Source organism: Chaetodon auriga, chromosome 10 (genome assembly GCF_051107435.1).
Source record: "Chaetodon auriga isolate fChaAug3 chromosome 10, fChaAug3.hap1, whole genome shotgun sequence".
Taxonomy (NCBI): domain Eukaryota; kingdom Metazoa; phylum Chordata; class Actinopteri; order Chaetodontiformes; family Chaetodontidae; genus Chaetodon; species Chaetodon auriga.
The window spans coordinates 15,517,362-15,536,427 of NC_135083.1; the positions used below are offsets into that span (position 1 = coordinate 15,517,362).

The 19,066-nt window shown below is 42.0% G+C and overlaps 1 protein-coding gene across 2 annotated transcripts in view; it reads left to right on the top strand.

Annotated features, from left to right (window-relative positions):
* Window positions 1-19,066, top strand: part of acot7 (acyl-CoA thioesterase 7) — a 51,840-nt gene that overhangs the window by 17,345 nt on the left and 15,429 nt on the right. For both annotated transcript variants that reach the window (XM_076742073.1, XM_076742072.1), the window contains exons 4-7: window positions 148-239; window positions 492-606; window positions 1,266-1,352; window positions 15,064-15,180. In XM_076742073.1, coding sequence (XP_076598188.1) covers window positions 148-239; window positions 492-606; window positions 1,266-1,352; window positions 15,064-15,180 — 411 coding nt within the window. The remainder of the gene's footprint in view (window positions 1-147; window positions 240-491; window positions 607-1,265; window positions 1,353-15,063; window positions 15,181-19,066) is intronic.

The window sequence follows — 19,066 nt, forward strand, 5'->3', positions numbered from 1 at the left end:
AAAATTGTTTGCTCCATTGTTGTTTTATTTTAAAGAACATGTCAAAACTTCTTGCTCATTGGTTTAGTCACAAAACTCTGAGAGAATGGCGTCAGTTTGTTTGGCGGAAGACAGCTGAACAATTCAACCTTTTCTCTGTGAATACAGGTGCCAAAAAGCTGGCCAACAGGGCAGCGCTGTGGTACGTCCCCTGCTCTCTGCAGAATGTCGACAAGATCATGGAGGTGCCGCCCATCAAGGTACATGGAAACGTGGTTGCTCTGACCTTCATGAACCTGTCAGCTTCTCTCTGTCTCTATCTGACTCTGTCCCTTCATATCTATCAGAAATGACATGACTAGAAGTGAAGGAGAGGGAATCCATGAGAGAGGCCATCTGGTCAAGATAAAAATATTCACATTTAACAGTGCGAAAAGTCCGTCTCGCTTGCCTTTATTGTCTCGATTGTCAGTGTGATGATGGTGTTCATGCTTTGTATGTTCTGTCTGTAGTATGCCAGTGCAGAGCAGGAGGAGGAAGGCAAAAAGCGCTATGAGGCTCAGAGGATGGAGCGACTGGAGACCAAAGCGAGGATTGAAGAGGTGGTGCCACTTCCACCCAACCCAGGTAACATCCTACCCTAAAGGCCTCAAATCAAATTCTAACATGCAGTTAAAGCGCGACAGGAATCTGAAGTTTAGATGATGTTCTTGCTCCGACTTGGATTGAAAGATGTTGAAAAACTTGAAAATGGTGCCTACAAATACAGTAACACCTCCACTGAACAGAGAGGCACTGCACAGACCTATTAATATCCATTTTTCATTGTACAATAAGTAGTTGCAGTGCTGTGATAATGAATTACAGCATGAAGTCAAAAACAAATGCTCTCTTCAGTGCAAGACATTTTATTTTAAGCTGCCTCTGAAAATTGTAGAATATGTCTAAACGGTTGGTTTGGACATTCATATGACTTAGATTTTCTTTCTGGTAGAATAAAACGTGCATATTTTCTCTGTAAATGTATTCGATCATCGTTACAGTAAAACTGATGACTGATTCTGTGTTTTGTCGTGTTTACTCAAATGCAGAGGATCTTACGAAAGGTATGTTAGCTTTATTAGCAGACTGCATGTCAGTAGAGGGATTTTTTTCCAGGGCAGAATACAGCGGCATGTTTTTTTGTGTTGGCTTGTTTGAGCAAAATACACAATAGTCAGTTTTTCAATGTTAGAATTACATTTTTTTTCCCCACATTTTTATTGTTGTGTAATTTTGCATTGCAGAACAACATACAGTTGGCTTCAGCCAGTCCAGTCTGATCCATTTGGTGGGCCCTTCTGACTGCACACTCGACCACTACGTTCATGGAGGTGAGTCTCATCGTTTTTTTTAATTTTCAGTTTTTCTGTTGAGCTGGTAATTAGGTGGACAGCTGGCTTTCAGTCTTAATGCCAGAAAGTTGCTGTAACATGTTGGCAACCACTGTATGGTTGAGTCCCGTGGCTCTCACCACCCTCGTGTAAAAAATGTAGGCGACTGTAGCCAGGAAACACGCTCAGATGAGCTAAGCTGACTTGTTCTGCCCTGTGGGACAAAGCAGAGTGCTGAGATAAACCAGTGACAGGTGAAGAAAGTCAATCACCTTTAGAGCAGAGCGCTTTGATGGTGGGTCCATGGTGTACAGAGGTCGTCTTGGAGAATAATCTCTAGATCAAGTGAACTATGAATTGCAGACTTTGTGGCTCATTTCCAGTAGTTGGCAAGCTAATCAACAAACACTGTCAGGGTGGCCTGGACCTCTTCCACCGGTGAGTAACGTTATATGCACGCATTTTCTGAATTCATTAATATATGCGGAGGATGCAGCCTGCTGGCAGCCTGTTAACGATCACTGACATGTGGACTGGGTCTGGACTGATTTGCTGTTCAGTCCTGATTTTGAGAAACCATATGGGTAGCACTTGGTTAACCCAGGGCTGTGTTTCTGAGAAGCACAGCCTTGTTCTGAAGTTTTTCTGCCCTCTGCCCCCCTCAATAATAAGTCAGCTTTCAGTGAAGATCAAAGTGTTCAAAAACAACAAGGAGTGGTTGATGTTAAAAACCTGACACATTTTCCATAAAGCATTGAGAAGTGCCCGAAAACCTGTATGCTAACAAAAAAGGAAACAGTTCCTCATCTAATAAATCCAAACAGTCTGTGTCTGCATTTACCTTTTCACGGCAAAGGCCTCTATTCACGCTCACCAGCCTTTGTACATGGCCACATGCATGCTGTTTGTGTCTGTTCCTTACACACCATTGCGGCTGATCCTGCTTTAATCCCCTGAAAATGCAAATATTAGTGTTACACACCCGTATGTGTAACTCAAGCAGCAACTGTCAAATACACCGACTTAACTGAAGCACAGGGACCTGACCTTAAGTTTATTTGATACTCAAAGTATTCAGATCAATGCAGATTTTACATCTGCTTTATTTAGTTTTACTGAAGTTCAAATGATTGATTGATTCAGTGCTAACAGCTGCTGACAAGCTGCCTCAGAGCCCATCGTTTCCAAGTCACTCTCTGCCACTTAATCTTCAGTATCTGTCAGATTTCTTTGTCATTCTCACACGTGGAAAAAAAAAGGAGCTCATGAATAGCATCAGGCTGTTCGGCATTCAAAGCAGGGAGAGACGTGACCATCCGCGGCCTCGGTACAGTATGGAGATCTTGCAGGAGAGAGGATGAAACAGAGACACTACAGCTGAAAACAAATAGAGAGAAGCTGAAGGGAGATGAAGAAATATACACACAGAAGTTGAGGCAAGGAGTGAAGAAACATCTATAATGAGTGATCATACATTTCACACTCATATATACAGTTTGTTGGCATGTGTTAATAGTATTTACCTCCATTCCATCTATTCCACCTTCAGTGGTTTGCTTATGGATCTCTGGCAAGGTTCCTCCCAGTTTCATCGCCTTTGGCATTAACCTCCAGACAGTACTTTGGCACAGCGTGTCCTGTGGCAACACAGCAGAGGCACAGAAGAAGAAACACTGAATTTAATACAAAATGAAACATCCTTGAGAGCGAATTTTTATGGCTTTTAGTACTTATGTTCTCCTAAGTGAATGAATGAAGGATGTAAGAGTAAAAATGTCTTGTTAGGTTCTGTAATGTCTCAGCTTTTGGGTGTGATTGCTTGGGGCTATAGTGAGTTATTGTTCTATATTTGTGTGTGTGTGTGTGTATGTGTGTGTGTGTGCACTCGAAAATAACTGCTCGGATTGTTGTAGTTCTGAGTTACTTGCATTGACAGCACTCTGTGCTGTTATGAGCATGGCTGTAATGGTGAACAACAGAATGACAAGGACAAAGCAGAAAATAGACATCTAGAGCAACAAATGGAAAAAGAGAAAGTCTTAGTAACAGGGAATTTATGGTGCTGATGCCGTTTCCAGTTCTGTGCTCTGCTGACAAGCTAGACGACTCAGGGTCTTAAATTGCCCTGCTATTGCTTGTCAAATTAAAATTTCTGACTGGTGCTGTTGAATCATCTGTAAGTAGAAAAACAATTTTTATTTGGGTGGCACTTTCAAAAAAAGCATTTAATTGCTCCTTGCTTGCAAAATTGAGAATATTATTACTTCTGCACACGTTCACAAAAACCCTTTAATTGAAGCGCTCTATGTACATCAAAATCCAAAATATTTTCCTTTGATTTGATCCAGATTCCTAAAAACAAAGTTTACAAAGCACACAGCAAACAGTGCAGAAAGCAGCAAACTACGATTGAAAGAGAGATAAACAATTAATTTATGAATCATATGTACAGATTTGATGGTTTAACTATCCGTAACCAAGTTATCTGATGTCCCGAAAAACATAAAAAAGCAAACCCTCACTGAAAGCCTTCCTGGCTGCGTCTGTAACAAATCCGACATTTTATCAGCACAGAACAGATGCTTTTTATCAGCTGAGGTATATTGTTTCTGGCAGGGTATTCCTGCCTCATACTGCCATTTCTATTGAGGTCAGCTATGTAAAGAGGCCATTGGAGAGACACCAGATAGTAAGGAAGCAAAACAGAAGAGAGATGTTGACTGAGAAATAGAGGCAGTGAAAAGGAGACAGGATAGGACGGGAGGAGGGGGGGGGCAGATAAATATTGCACGTGTCATGGTTGCCTTTTTAATTTGGAGAGTTCGCTGAGAAATCTGTCCAATTAAAAATCAAATGTGGGACAAGCATGCAGGTCACACACACACACACACACACACGCACGCACACACACACACACACACACGCCACCGCTCTCTCTCTTTACATGCCATTGCTCATTAGGCAATGTTCCCTGTTGTTCACTGCTGCTGCTTTCACTACACTTATTTTGTTTACATAACCGAGTCAGGTCAGGCAGCCAGGGTGCTCTCTCTCTCTGTTTCCCTCCTACTGTGTCTTGTTCTCTCTCACTTCCCCCCCGACTCGCCACACTCTTGTTGGAGACAAGCTAACTGGCTTTTACATGGCAATGACCATGTCTATTCACTTCCTGTCCCTTTTGTCGGTGGACATTAGCTTGAGCCTAAGGAGACATGCAGCACATGCACAGACACATGAACATTCAAGAGCACGCATGCATGCATGTTGATATTGTGAGAGGACACAGTGGATGCATACTGTATGCACCTTGCAAACAATTCTGTATTTTCTTTATAAACCAGCGTCTCTTTTAAATAATCCATTGACATATCCTGACTGACAGCAGATGGTAATAGCAGAGTGAAAATGCGACACCATGTCGTTTCAGCCATAGGTTTGACAATAATGTCACTGACGCTAATGCGGGCTAATACAGCTGTGTCAGTGTAATACCATCTATGTGGTCAGGAATGATTTGAGACTCGAACGGGATCCCACTCCACGTTGTGTGGCACACACCCTGTTAATCACAACAGAATGTATCTTCTCCCTTACCTTGAGTTGTATCAAGCCGTGCACATCGTTTCTCAAGGTTCTGAGTTATCCGTCTCAGAGATTCGTGACCACCTGTTATTAAATGTAACTTTTCAATGCCTTGAGCAGCACAGTCAATTCCTTTTGTCCACATATACTGCAGTGGCAGCAGGACTTTAGGGACAGGTATCTCAAAAACTGGAACTCCATGTGCAACTGCACACCACCACAGAGGTCGGAGAGAAGATATCACTGTGATTTGAAATCGACTTTTGATTTTTTGTGGGGATTGGATCACATTTTTGCGGAGTCAGCATTGATCCATCGGACATGTGCTGCAGTAGAAAACAAGAATATTCTGCACACTATGTTAAAAACATTAAATGCCCCAAATATTTACAACGCCAGATGTTGTGGGGTCCAGGCCTGTGACTGTGCAACTGCTCCTCATATGATAAACAGCTGGGCATGTAACATGCTGAACAAAAGCCTGGGAATTTTCTCCACGCTGGAAAGCTTTGATGCTCAGCGGCTCGACCTTCTCTTCTTTCTCTTTCTCACTCTCCTTTTCTTCATCGCTTATCCTTTACCGTCTGACCACCGCTCCTCATTATCGCATGCTCCCTCCCTTCCTTCTCTTCCTGCCCGCTCTCCTGCTTCCTTCATGTTCTTAGGAAGCGTACCAACTGTTTCCATGGAAACAGCAGTTGATTGCCACAGGTGGAAACGACTGCGGTCTGATTAAAACATATAGACCAAAGAATAAAGGAGAAATTAGACATTGGTATGTTTTCATCTGTTCTTTAGATTTGATACTTGTGTGTGTGTGTGTGTGTTTGTGTGTGTGAGAGAGGGAGAGGTGTGCCTATAAAGTGGTTGGTGTGCATAGATTTAATGCAGGATGTGTGTGTGTGTGACAGAGTTGAGCCAGGGATTGTCTGCGTGCAAGAACACATCCATCACTGTGGCTCTATATTATCTGTCCTCTGCTCTGATCTATGCTCAGTGGGTATATAAACATGTCACTGCCTGAGACAGAGGAATTCAGAGAGACAGGGATATGTCCACTGGAGCCTGTGTGATCGACCTTTGTAAGGTGTGTGAGTGTGTGTGCGTGTGTGCGTGTGTGCGTGTGTGTGTGTGTGTGTGGCTTCCACTACCTTTACCTCAAGCCTTTTCTCCTCCAAAACCAAAATTGATTCATAAATAAAATACTGAATCAGCTTCAGAGACTCATGAGAGGAATTTTTGAATGCCAGGACATCCTGTTGAAATCCTCTTATTTGAGAGACACTGGTGCTTCCTCCCCTGGTTGACTGAATGTGAGTGTTTTATTAATCACAAGTGAATTTGCAGACAAAAAAAGGACACTCAAATAAATAAATCCATAATAAAAAAAAAGAACACAAGTAATTAAAATTGGAACTAGAAACTGAACGATGATTTAAAACTAAGATCATAATCTCAATTTCTGTCTGGCTTTTGTGATGCATGTCCAGACTCCAGGGAGGTAGATGCTGTTTCAGTTCTAAGTGAAATCAGTGAGGAGGCTTGGGCCTGGATATCGTGCATCCCACAGGTGTACTGTATGTCTGAGCCCAAGGAGCTTTAATGACCCCAACCAAAACACAACAGAGCGGCCTCACCACATTCAAAGCCGTCATTACCTGAATGAAGAGTTTGTTTACTTGTGCTAAGTGCCGACAAAGGATCAATACAAGAGACAAAAGGAACCAACTTTATTGACCTGCACTAAATTGGTTCCCAAAGAGTCGAGGAACAAGGCCTGTATTGGACTATTTGACTTTGAGTGTGTGTGTGTGCGTGTGCATGTGCAGTCTTTAACCCAGATGGAAGGAAATAGACACATAAGTTGAGTGAGACCAACAAGCTGTCAGAGTGTCTTGTCTATCAATGTGAGACATACAGTAAAGGGAGGATGATTCTCCTCACATATGCACTCAGATTGTCCCATCGGCAACGTGTTTGCTGCTCCACGTGCATCCTCTATTGTTTGTAAATGGAAACATCTGTTAAACTACACCAGTTGTTAGTTTTGGGTTCTTCTGCAGAGTGACTGGTCTTCATATTAGGATGCAGGGACTCAACAGGAGGCAGAGTACACTGAATGATTAAATGCTCACAGAGCTGTACAAAGGCCTGTCAACATGCTCTTTAATTATTTTTTTTTCACTCCTGAAACATGCAGAGCAGGTCATTTTTGCAGCCCTGATTGTTGTCAGCAGCTCTTTTGATCAGGCTGTTCAAAGGCCCAAAAACCTCCATCTATCACAGGGTATGGCAGTCTGTATACAGGCTGAGGGTGAAGCCAAAAGCAAATGCAAAACAAAAAAAAGTCCGCAGAGCACTTTGCTGTGAGTGTATGGTAGTAAAAGAAGCCGATCCAGATGAAAGTATCGATGTTTTTATCAAGTTTGCCTCATCAGAGTTTTGACAGCTGGACGGTGACAGGATATTTTAAGGCAGACATTTTTTTAGCTACCAGTTTCACCAGGCTGACGTTATCCAAACACGAAGTGGAGCAGAAGTTTCACCGTGAAATGAACATCACCCAGTGAACAGCAAAACAGAAATCAACTATGTTTATGACCGTTAGTTCTGCATTCAGAAAAGTAACGTGCAGGAGCTGATGACCATCACGGCCAGAGGTGCATTTCATCTGAAAGCCCTTTATCCGAAAGAATTTCCATTCCAGGGATCGTATCTCAGTGATTTTCAGGCCTGTGGTGCGCAGCCATGACAGCACTCACTTACAATTTCTAGAATTTAAGGCCACACACTAATTTGGTGATGTCTTTAATAAAGCTTGCCACAGCTGGAATGGTAAGATATACAAAAAAGTATGCCTCTTTCTAAGAGGATGTGGGTGGGTTGCTGCATGGCAGTTATGTTAACAGGAGCTGTTTCTATAGTAACAGCTCATTAGGAGGCAGTTTGAGCCGTTTGATACTGTCCATGATTAAAGCAGTGGTTGGGGAGGGGATGGGAAGGACAGAAAGAGATAGGGAATTGTCAGTGGTGGATAAAGGAAGACAGAGGGTAAGAACAGGGAAGAGAGGGATGACACAGAGGCACAAAGACGGTAAGAGTCAGTTAATGAAGTGATGAGAGATGTGAGAGAGGCAGAGGGACGGGTGGGCGATACGGCCAATTCTATGTCATGGTACCGGTGTATATCATGGTATAGTAATTGTTCTGTGAATTCAATTAAGAAATGGTGTGAAATAACCACACCGCACCATACTACATCACATTTGGTTGTTTTATTCTCTTATTTGGAGCTAAATAAAACAAGTGCCTCGCATGAGACAACACGACTCAAACTCAAAACAGTAAAACTAACTTTATTTCAAAATGGGAGCTTATAGAGGCGTGATATCACCACCAACTGTGGCTCTCAGGCCACATGAGAATGTGGTAAGCAGTCCTGCCCAGATCATGTGACCTTGCGAGGAATCTTGATTGCTGCATCATGCTGTTCGGCCTGTATATGTAGCAGAGACACAAAGGCCATGTTCTTATATGAGCTCCGGGAAATGGCCACAGAATTAGGTCCAAACATTGATCGTTGATGAGTTGCCCTTTCACACTTTTCACTCATGCGTTCTGATGTACTGGAAATACGGAGGTGAGGGGTGACTGCATCGATATCAATACGACATGTATCTTCAATGTCGATGAAAGAGTGTAAAGCAATATACAGGCAAGCAGAAAAGAGTACGAAGCAACTCTGTGCAGTGTCATCAACATGCCCACTTGCTCGCTGTGTAGCAGGGTAGCAGTGCACACACTGTAAATAACAGTGTGTTAATATGGCTTAAGAGATAGCTCCTGGGGTGGAAACAGTACTGGCAAATCTCTACTGGTGGATACATTTGTACCATTGCGGTATGTACCGTCATACTGGCCAGTCCTAGGCAGAGGTCACGCACGCTTTGCTATTGATATCTGTTGGCCTCACACTCTCTCCTCCTTACATCAGTGGGCGCCTTGCACAGTGTGCGGTCTCTGAGCTGCGTCTAATTAAAAGGGCTTGAAGTTAGTAGACAGAGTTGATGAGCGATGAGAGCTGCCTGGAAGACTCCCTTCCTTGTTCTCCTGCCTGGTGCCGATGGACAGCATTGTGCGTGAAGATTTGGGGGAATCGTCAGAAGGAATCTAATCACAGAGGTATTCTGCCCCGTAGCCAACTGGGCTGCACTAGGGACTTGGTTACTAATTGCCCTTTTTTCCCCATTTGGAGTGAGCTGTCTTTCCTCTTCATACACACCAACTCCAACCCCACCGCCCCTCCCCCTGCCTTTCGAGTTCCCGCCCTACAGCAAAGGGAGAGTCATAGTGTGCCATGTCACCCTGTGAATGTGTAACGCCAGTCCCAGGGCTGTCTTGGCCTCGCTTGTCCTCATTTGCAGTCTCACATTGAGCCTCTCTTCAACCTTTTACGTTGACTGTACAAGGAGAGGGTTTTTTTTATTTTTTTTTATTTTTTGCAGGAGTTGCATTAACAGTTCCACTGATGGTAGTGATTAATAAAGACAAGCATCTTTTATACTCAAGGACGGCGCAGTCCTGCACTTGATTTGGCTCGACGTTTTATTCACAGGTTTCTTGTGCGCTAGATAAATTGAATATCCAAATAATCTCATGTTTCTTTTGTGAAGTGAACACAAACCGATGCGTCATTTGGAGCTTTGGTCAGAATAAATGCTGTGTGTCTGCAAGATGCAGAATAGCACATGAAACGTGGGGGCAGCATATAAGGATATAAGGCAAGGTCAGCAGCAGACTGTGATGCAGACAATGGCAGGAATTTTTGAAATCACGCTAAGAGAGCTTGTCTGTAATTACCTGCAGTTATGTGGTTTCTCTTGCTGCTGCACCTTTTTCTGCCGCTCTAAACAACAGTAACGATACTTTCAACCGCCCGAGTTGACATGTTTAGTTTTATTGATGTCGGACAAAAATTGGAAGTCGTCAAGGCACATTTTCTGGAGCCATGGAGGATTTTTCCCTCATTTTGTCAAAGTGGATATTCTTTTTAATATTCCTGGTACACTCAAAGTATGAAAGCATGTGTGTGACCAGTGGCACTTGCATCAGCTGCTTGTCTACATGAAAGTGTTATTGTAAAGCAAATATATGAAAACTCTTAAACAGGAATTGAAAGGTGAAGATTAGATTTTAGATTTTAAATTTGAAATTTATTTGGAATTTAGAGTTTTTTTTTGACAGCAGATGTCTTGTGTGTTTAATATGTTTGCAAGTAAAATTGGGTGAAGATTATCAAAAGGTTTTGGTAAAAGTGAACATTGCACTTACAGTTGAAAAGTTCTTGCCATGATCTTAGATTTGAACCAAGGTCCGAGTTGTAGGAGGTGGATCACATCCACATTTGACCTTCATTACTCCTCAGCAGCTTAATGAAATGTTGGTATTCCTTTCTGAAATGAAAAAACGTCTGCGGCCGCTGTGCTGCTGCTGCTGAGGAATGCTAATGAACCATTTTGCGGAATGAAGCTGAAGCGTTCTCCCACAATATGACAAGTATGTGGAGAGCAAAAATAAGCAACAAAAAAATCCAACAATTTAGATAATGAAGACCTTTATCAGTTACTGTGCATAATGGGCTCCAGCTCTGCCATCAGAACAAACTAAAGCTAAAAACTGTGCCTTCAAACATCCAAACTTACAGCTTTTTACTACTTCTAGCTATTCTTAGACTGTGGGAAGTCTCTTAGGGAGTGTGGTAAAGTAAAGAACATGAGCAAACAGGGGTAATTATCCCCCCACACCCACCAGCCTCGTTTTCTCAAGGCATCCGGAGAGCCGCTAACACGGGGAAGCAGGGCAACAAGACCATGGGAGCCCACTCTCGCTGCTCCACTCTCAGAATCCCTCAGCACACAGTCCACACCGCAAAGAAGCAAGTCTGCAGTACATTTCTACTTATTCTTTGCTTAGAAAGTTACTGAGTTCATATCAAGTCACAAAATGATGATTTTCCAGTCTATCCATTTAGCACATTAGCATTCACTTCATACCACAGCATGCTGAGCGGGGCTTTCTCGCCATCCCTTATGATTCCTTTATTTACCCCGAATGACCAAAAGATTATTTAGCTCTGATAACTGCCCTCGCGCCATTACACAGAAACAAAATAAAAATGTAATCTAATTCTTTGCTATATAATATTTGCAAATGGAAGATCAAATGAGATGAAATCTCATTGATCAGGGTCACTTTGTTTCAAGGATTAATATAATCAGCTGATGCATGACTGCTCTGAGACAGACAGAAAACAATGATATCTGTGCAGAAAAGGACACAGCAATATGTTATTTATTGCAACTTACCTCACACAGTTACATAATTTCATTGAATGCTGCTTTTAGATTTCATTTGCAGTTGTTAGCAACTCCAGATGGAAACATCTGCTGCTTTAGTCACTAAAAGCTGCACTATGTTCACCAGCTTTCTCTCGCTGTTGTTTGGTGCAGAGCAGGTAGTGGTTTATTAAAGCTTTTTCTCTGTACGAAGATGAAAACAATGCTGATTATATGGAACCAAAACAACCAGCTAAAAGTAGCTATAAAGGTCTGTGAGCGACCCCTTTCACGTACATCATCACGTGATCCTTTGTTGGTATCAAAATATTGATTAGAGCTACTTTAAGGTGTGCTCAGCTCGAGGTCAGTGTCCTTAAAGTTAGCATTATTAGTTTTAAATCATCAGGAGCCAGCTGTGAGGGAATTACAGGCAAGGGCCTCTGCAACAAATTCAGGCTACGTGTCTTTAGATTTACTCGAAAAGTTTGTATTCAGTTTAGCATCATTCACCGTTTCTGTTCAATTAATTATCTTGTCAGGTCATGATCCATCTCCGCTAAGTGTTGCACGCTCAGACATGACCACTAGAGCCTTTGAATAGCGGCAGCCTGCTGTGCCTCGTACCCAGGGGAAATTTTCTGTCTTAGGTGAGATCCCATCAATTTTCACAACAGCAAAGATGGAAAATGAACAAGATGTGTTTTGGAAAACACCTCGCTGCAGGCTTAAGGATGGAAGTTATATATTTGCTTTCCCAGATATGCAGCTGTCACCCCTCTGAACACTGGTCACTCCAATGGCCTTAATCAGCCAGTGTTTTTAATGGATATACATTCCCAGTCAACAGGGTGTTGGTTCTAGTTAAAAGTGATGGAGGCTTTCATGTGATGGAGCAAAAGATCTGCCACTTTCACACTGCATGACCTCAGTTTGACCATATAATCACACATCAAAGTCAGAGCTGGACTCACTTTCTCCAGCATCAAGCTGTTTTTTATTTTCAAACATCCTGTTACGGTTTAGCTTGCACACAAAGTTTACTTTCCAAACTAAACCTCTGTGCATATCAGTATTATCAGCAAAATTAAATGGATGTGATGCTCTGGCCATTTGAGATAAGAAGATGTCAGAGTAATGGCATGGTTAATTCTTAATCAACTGAGCGGGCCAGCTTTTACTGCAAATGCTGCATTTGGGAGCAAGCAGCACATTCTGTTTGTACTCCCACACATTTGGCTGTCATAAATAGAGCCACGCAGTGCAGATGGCAGGAGCCTTTGGGAGCCAAACCAGCCACCAGCAAGCAGACTTATTGATTTTCTGTAGCATGAGAGATACAAAAAGCAACTCAGAGGGAGCGACTGGGGCAACTGGAGTGTCAAGGTTTGTGTTTGAATATCTTTAAATGAGCATACGTTCACAAGCACATGCACATTACACATGTGCACATTTTCTCCGAGATGAGAAACAGATGCCACCCTCTTCCTCACTTCTCTCATCTCAAACTCACCCACTCCATACAAGATGTCCCACTTTCTGTGACAAACCCGCAAACAACTGTTTCCTTCACACGTGACAGAAGCTGCTGCAGGCCGTATGTGTGGCACACGCAGACAAATGCAGGCGTGGATTTGTGAATTCCTCTGTGTCCACTCTGTGAGCTCTGCTGCGTCATAAATAATGGGCTTCAAGCTTTACTGTAATCTGCAACTTTGATTTACTGCTCAAAGCATCTCCCTGCTCTTCAAATCATTTGCAAGCTTTTAGCGCAGGAATTGGCAAAGTGCTCTGTAAACTTTCTGATGATGGATTATTTTGAAGTGCTCTCACATCTTGAAAGTGTTGCTTCACCCAGAATGCATCTTTTTGTGATCAAATAGTCACCTTGTGCGGGTTTGAAAGGCGGCTGTTAAGTGTTTGTGGTTCCATTTCTCACACAGAACAGCCTGGATGCGTTTCACTCACAATGGATTCGTGTTGTGATACATTCTCGTGGCAGAGTATAAATTATCAAGCAACCACAAGATCTAGAGTGCACGATCATAAATAAAGCTTTTAATAACACGCAACAACTAATGTTTCAGTAATCAAATGAAGGCCATGTGCCTCACACCCCTCTCAGACTTCTCCTGCAGCATAATCCAATTCTCTGTTGTCCGTCTGTAGTCGCGCTGTGGTCTAAATACTGCACACGCTAATTTTTTTCAAGATTAAACTAAACATATCACACGCAACAAGCACGAGCATCCAACTCTGTGAGCTAACTGAGTTACTGAGCTTGAGACCAAGAAGTTCTCGTAGCTAAACAACAAAAGGATTCATTTGTCAGATTTCTCCAAAATGACCCACCTCATATCAGTGGTTTGTGATGTGTCACCTATGGTGAAGTTTAGGAAACTAAAACTACTCGGGTAAGGTCAAGGAAAGATCACCCTCATGGTAAAAGGAATAGTGAAAAGAATCCTGGGCTCTGTGCTGCTTGCAACCTCGCACTGACAACAGTCTATCAGAAAGTTACTGTGCCAGACCAAGAAGTTGTCCAGCATATATACCGTAAAACCACAACGTGTTGTGAGTTTCCCAAAATGTTGAAATATTCCTTTGAAAGACACCGGCGTCAGTCTCATGTTTCAAAGTCACACACTTAAAAACACAACCCTTTTCTTTAGACTCGTTGTGCATGTATAGCACCTCAGTCTTTGCTGCCATTGAAGACAGTCATTATTCCCATGACTGCGAGACTTCAAGTCACTTTAAAGAAGAACATTAATGAGGTTATTTTAAACATTAAAACAAATGACTGATGCTGTTGATGTTCTGGTGAGGACAGTCTCGGTGGACAGTAAATGAGTGGACTGTTCTTCTGAAGTGTTTGGAGTGTTTGCTGTATGTTGTCAGATAAAAGTCAACCAGCTGTAAGTCTATTGAAACACTTTCTGGCGATCAACAGTCGACTAATGAGTCTGGATGAGAAGCTAATGTTGAGGAAATGGCAAGACGGCTCATTCATAATTTAGCTTCAGGTGGATAGTTTTCTAATTGCATCAGGAAACCCATTAGCTTTTACTTCAAACAATCTCATCTCAGTGAAAATGTGTCTGAAACACGGCCGAGGATCCCTCCAACATAATGGCTTCACTTACCTGAAAAAGGCTCGCTTGATTCAAGGAGAAATGTGCTGTTTGACTGGTGATGACAGGAGTGCAGAATGCGACAGGTTCCTGTTTGAGTATCAGAAGTTGTACAATCATAGTTTAAGATCAGTGTTCGTTCATTCTCGACATTGGAAACAGCAGTTGACAAATCTCAACTCCAGAGTCTCTTACTGACTTGTTCTGGAGCTTTTGACTGTGTCAGACTGCCTTATTTTATTTTATTGTTTATTTATCAGACACAAATCGCTGCATTTGTTGTATTACATACAGCTAAAAGCCCATTTTCATCTATAGTCCCTGGGCTGGAGGTCACTGGTCATCGTCAGATTGTATCTGCTCACTCGTCATAGACCTGTACTGCATGTTCAGACTTTATAACAATAGCTTGATAATAGATAACATGGTGGTTTATTGATAATGAGAGAGAAAATTATGAGAGATGAGCATTGAAACGTTTGTACTTGTATGTTGATGTACAGAAAGGCTTTGTGTGAATGTAATATTTCCATAGCTTGTCACAGTAAAGCCTTAATGAAATCAAAGAAAATGATAAATAAGTAGAAAATATCTATTAAACTTCTGATAAGGATCCTCTTGTATATCTTACAGAAGTCAAACTGTGTGTGTCTGAAACAGGTGTGACCATGAAGCTGATGGATGAGGTCGCCGGCATTGTGGCAGCTCGGCACTGCAACACCAACATTGTCACTGCCTCTGTGGACGCCATCAACTTCCACCGCAAGGTCAAGAAAGGTGAGGATTATGTAGAGACTATACTCAAGCTTTAAGTTACGGATACATATAACCACCCACAAGTTGAAGGATACATACATCTCCAAGCCATGCACTGCCTGTGTTGGTAACAGGCTGCAGCAAGCTGCGTCTCCACCTTTCATGATGCTGCTTCTCTGTATGCCTCTGTGGCGGCGACAGCTGCGGCCGGAGGCATCATGTTTTCAGGTTGTCTGTCTGTTCATCCATCATATTCCTGTGAACATGATATCTCAGAAATGCCCTGAGGAACTTCTTCAAATGTGACAAAACATTCACTTGGACTCAGGGATGAACTGATTAGATTTTGGTGGTCAAAGGTCAAAAGTTCTAAAACATTTTTGGCCATAACTCAAGACTTCATGTGCTAATTTTGACAAAATTTCACACAAATGTCTCAAAAGACAAAAGGGATGACATTTTAGATCCAAAAGGTCAATTATCAACTTCACTGTGACATCATAATGTTATTCAACAGAGGACCACATTCGGTCAGATACTGAGTTGGTGACACTATCTTGGGCGTCCTCCTTCAACCTGTGGTGATGGTCTAGATCATGTGTGCTTCCAGGTGGAGGATGTGTGTGAAGCATCCGTGTTTTAGAGTTTGCAGCTTCTTTGCAGCAGCATCCATATGTGGAGCATTGCAGTCCAGGACAAGCTCATTGGTTCTGCTGATGCTCAGCTTCAGGTGATTGCTGTTACATCATATGATGAACCCAATTCCATAAAATGGAAAAAACTCAGCAGTCTACACATTTCACCTCCAACAGTGCTGTTTTAAATCGGGCTGGCCATTGTTAACATTTGTCACACAGCTGCTAATCTAGACCAGTTGTGTTTTGTGGGGCTCTCGCTACATCTGGAAAGACATTTCATTGTTATGATTGAACTATTTTCCATTACGAAGCCTTGTCTCGGAGCTGCTTCCTCGCTGTTAAAGGCAGAAATCATTTATTCTGCACAACGCGTCTCAGTCTGTGCGGTTGAGATTTCCATGTGGACAAATTCTAAGCGTCTTATTTTGAAGTTCATTGAAGGATTTCGATTACACCATTATCCACTTAGCCCCTCGCCGTCTTGATGGGGAAAAAAGTGACCACTTATAATGGCGATACCGTTTTCTCCCATTCTGAAAGTTGAATGCAGGGTTAAGGTTTTATTGATCCACAAGAGGCATGTTAGAGTTAGACGTACTGTAAATGTGTAAGCCGCCCTTTCTCATTAGGTTATCCCTGTGGGCCTTTGATTTAAGCTGTCCAATAACAGCATATACCTTTCAGTTTGCATTCAATACAAAAAAAAAATAAAATAAAATACATTTAAATACTTTCCAAAGACAAAACGCATTATGACTTAAGATTGTGGACCAAAAACTTGTGGTTGATTAATAATGAAATGTTGTTACTGTAGTTCATTGGTCTTTTTACAGTGTTTTCCATTTTTGGGCTCCGCATTAGTGTCTTCTGTTCATGTGCCTGAGATGATGCGATCCAGACTTCCAGTGCTAACATTCAGATGTCATGAATGTCTCAGGATATGATGTTAACAATGGGTCAGCTACACCTCTCTCAGTTGTTGAATTATGAAATGGGGAAGAACATTTTTACAGCTCAGCACAACTGTGCCACGTCAGCTGTACGTCTACTGCATTTACAGGACATTTCATTTTCAAATACAAGTGATTTTATTCAACCAGGACATTGCTCTAAATCTAAAAGTGTTTTTCTATTTCTGAGTAAGGAATGAGTGGCTGAGAAGGATGTGAGGGAGGCGATGTTTAAAACATTTAAAACACACCTTTCTGGAAGCTTCAGGACCAGAAAACTGAACAGTTCAGATAGGTTGAGATCCATGTCTACATCTCTCAGCTGCCTCTAGCTGCTCCAGTTGCTGCCTCCGTCTGTCCTCTGAGTTTAGGTGGTGGTGACATGATTTCCCCTGGCTTCCACAGGGACTTAGGTGTTATGTCACCAGTAGATTTCCCATTTTGCTTAAGGTGTTCAAACAAAAAACTCAAGAGGTGTGCTTAGGAAAATAACAGTCAAAGATCAAAACAAAAAGCCAGCCAAAAAGAGCTGCTGGCATTGTAGGCTGCACCTGTTTTCTTCATTCTTTGGCATGTTTGTATGTAATTATTCTGTACAACCAACTAAATGTAGATAATATGACATCGCTTTGAGGTATTTCCAGCACAGATACAGAGATTGAAGTCAAATATTTTAAAGGATTCAAACAGTTAGTGGGAAACATTATGTTTTGTTGTGTTTTAGTTTATTTATACTGTACATACAGAATAAGAGACAGTCATGAGGAAGATAAATACATGGACACATACAGGCGATAAACACGACATTTGAAGGTAGCAGAGAATAATAGGGTTGTAAGCCTGCTCCTCCAGGCAGTCGGAGTTGGTACACACTTTAAATCCTCCGGTAATTTGTTCTGTAAGTGTTTCCACAGTAACTAAAGGAAGCCTCACCGACCGTTGTTCTCATTTTTGGAACAGCAGGCAAGTTAGTTCAAGAGGATCTAAGAGGTCCAGCAGTCTCATGTTATACAAACAGGTTTCGTTATGTTTTGCTGTGCACCCATGAAACGATTTGTATGTGCAAACAGTAACATTTTGATTTCTATCCTGCAACATGCTGGATGCCAGTATAAGGTCTGTTGAACTGGTGTAATATGTTCTACTGTTTGTCCAGGTGAAAGAACAGCAGACGAGGTGGGCTGATACACAGAAAAGCCTGACAGAGGAAAGCTATCAGAAAATTGAATTTTCCTTTATGTACCCATTGATGCTTTGCCATGAACAGTGAGGATTTGAGCCATATGCCATGCAAACCTGTGTGAAGCGAGGGGACCACACATCGACAGACACACAGACGTGAAGCAGACTGAGGTCTGTGTCTGCACATGGCTCATGTTTAGGATGGACCAGTGATTTGTTTATGAATTTTTGCAGGTCCTGCTGTGTCCAGCATGAACAGTCCACTTAACTGATTGCGGGGTTGAACAGCAGGAAAATCGAGTCCGTTCCCAACAGAAAAATGGCTGTGTAGGCCATTTAGGCCATAAAACCCATATTTACTTTCATCGTTAGGCTGCTAGCTCGAATCGCCAAAGTAATTAGGACGTGATCAAAAAGAGGAAGTCAGGTGACGTAGTATAAAGAGCAAATTCAAAAGTCCATTAATTTAGAAACGTACTGACTGCATGCCAACAGAAATGCTTAGAGAAGGGGTTAATTGAATGATCAGGTAACTGACTCACCTTAGACATAATATAGAAAGTAATTGCATTTGGAATTCATGTATGCAATTCAATTAATATAAAGAAACAACACAATTAGCATAAAATGAAGCACATTAATTAATGTGCTGTAGTTTTCCTTTTGTTTGTTTCCTTTTGCTAATGCCTCTTCCTGTCATATTCCATTTCGCACCTCATTTGTCACCTAATTTACTGTTTACAATTTCAGTTTGAAGCTGTGAAGAAACCCGTTATTCTTCGAGGTCTCCTTTTGATGTCCAGTTAAAACATGCAGACTGTGCTGTGCAGAAACACTGACGAGGTCCAATACACAGAAACACTATTCTGATTTGCTGTTAAAGGCAATGAAAGCTTTCCTAGATTGTGTCGTTTAAACATCAGAAAATGGCTGCACTCATGTCAGCTTGTGAGTCACTTGTTTATTAGTGTCTTTTCTTGTTCCTCACCTACACGCTTTCATTTTTTACCCCCTAACCATAGACTTTGCATAGAAGTGAAGTAACTACTATGTCTTACTGAACAATAATGCGCATTATTTGGCACTGAGAGTATAAGTTGGCGAGGTGCAGGCCACTGATGTGCCACAGCAGTGTTG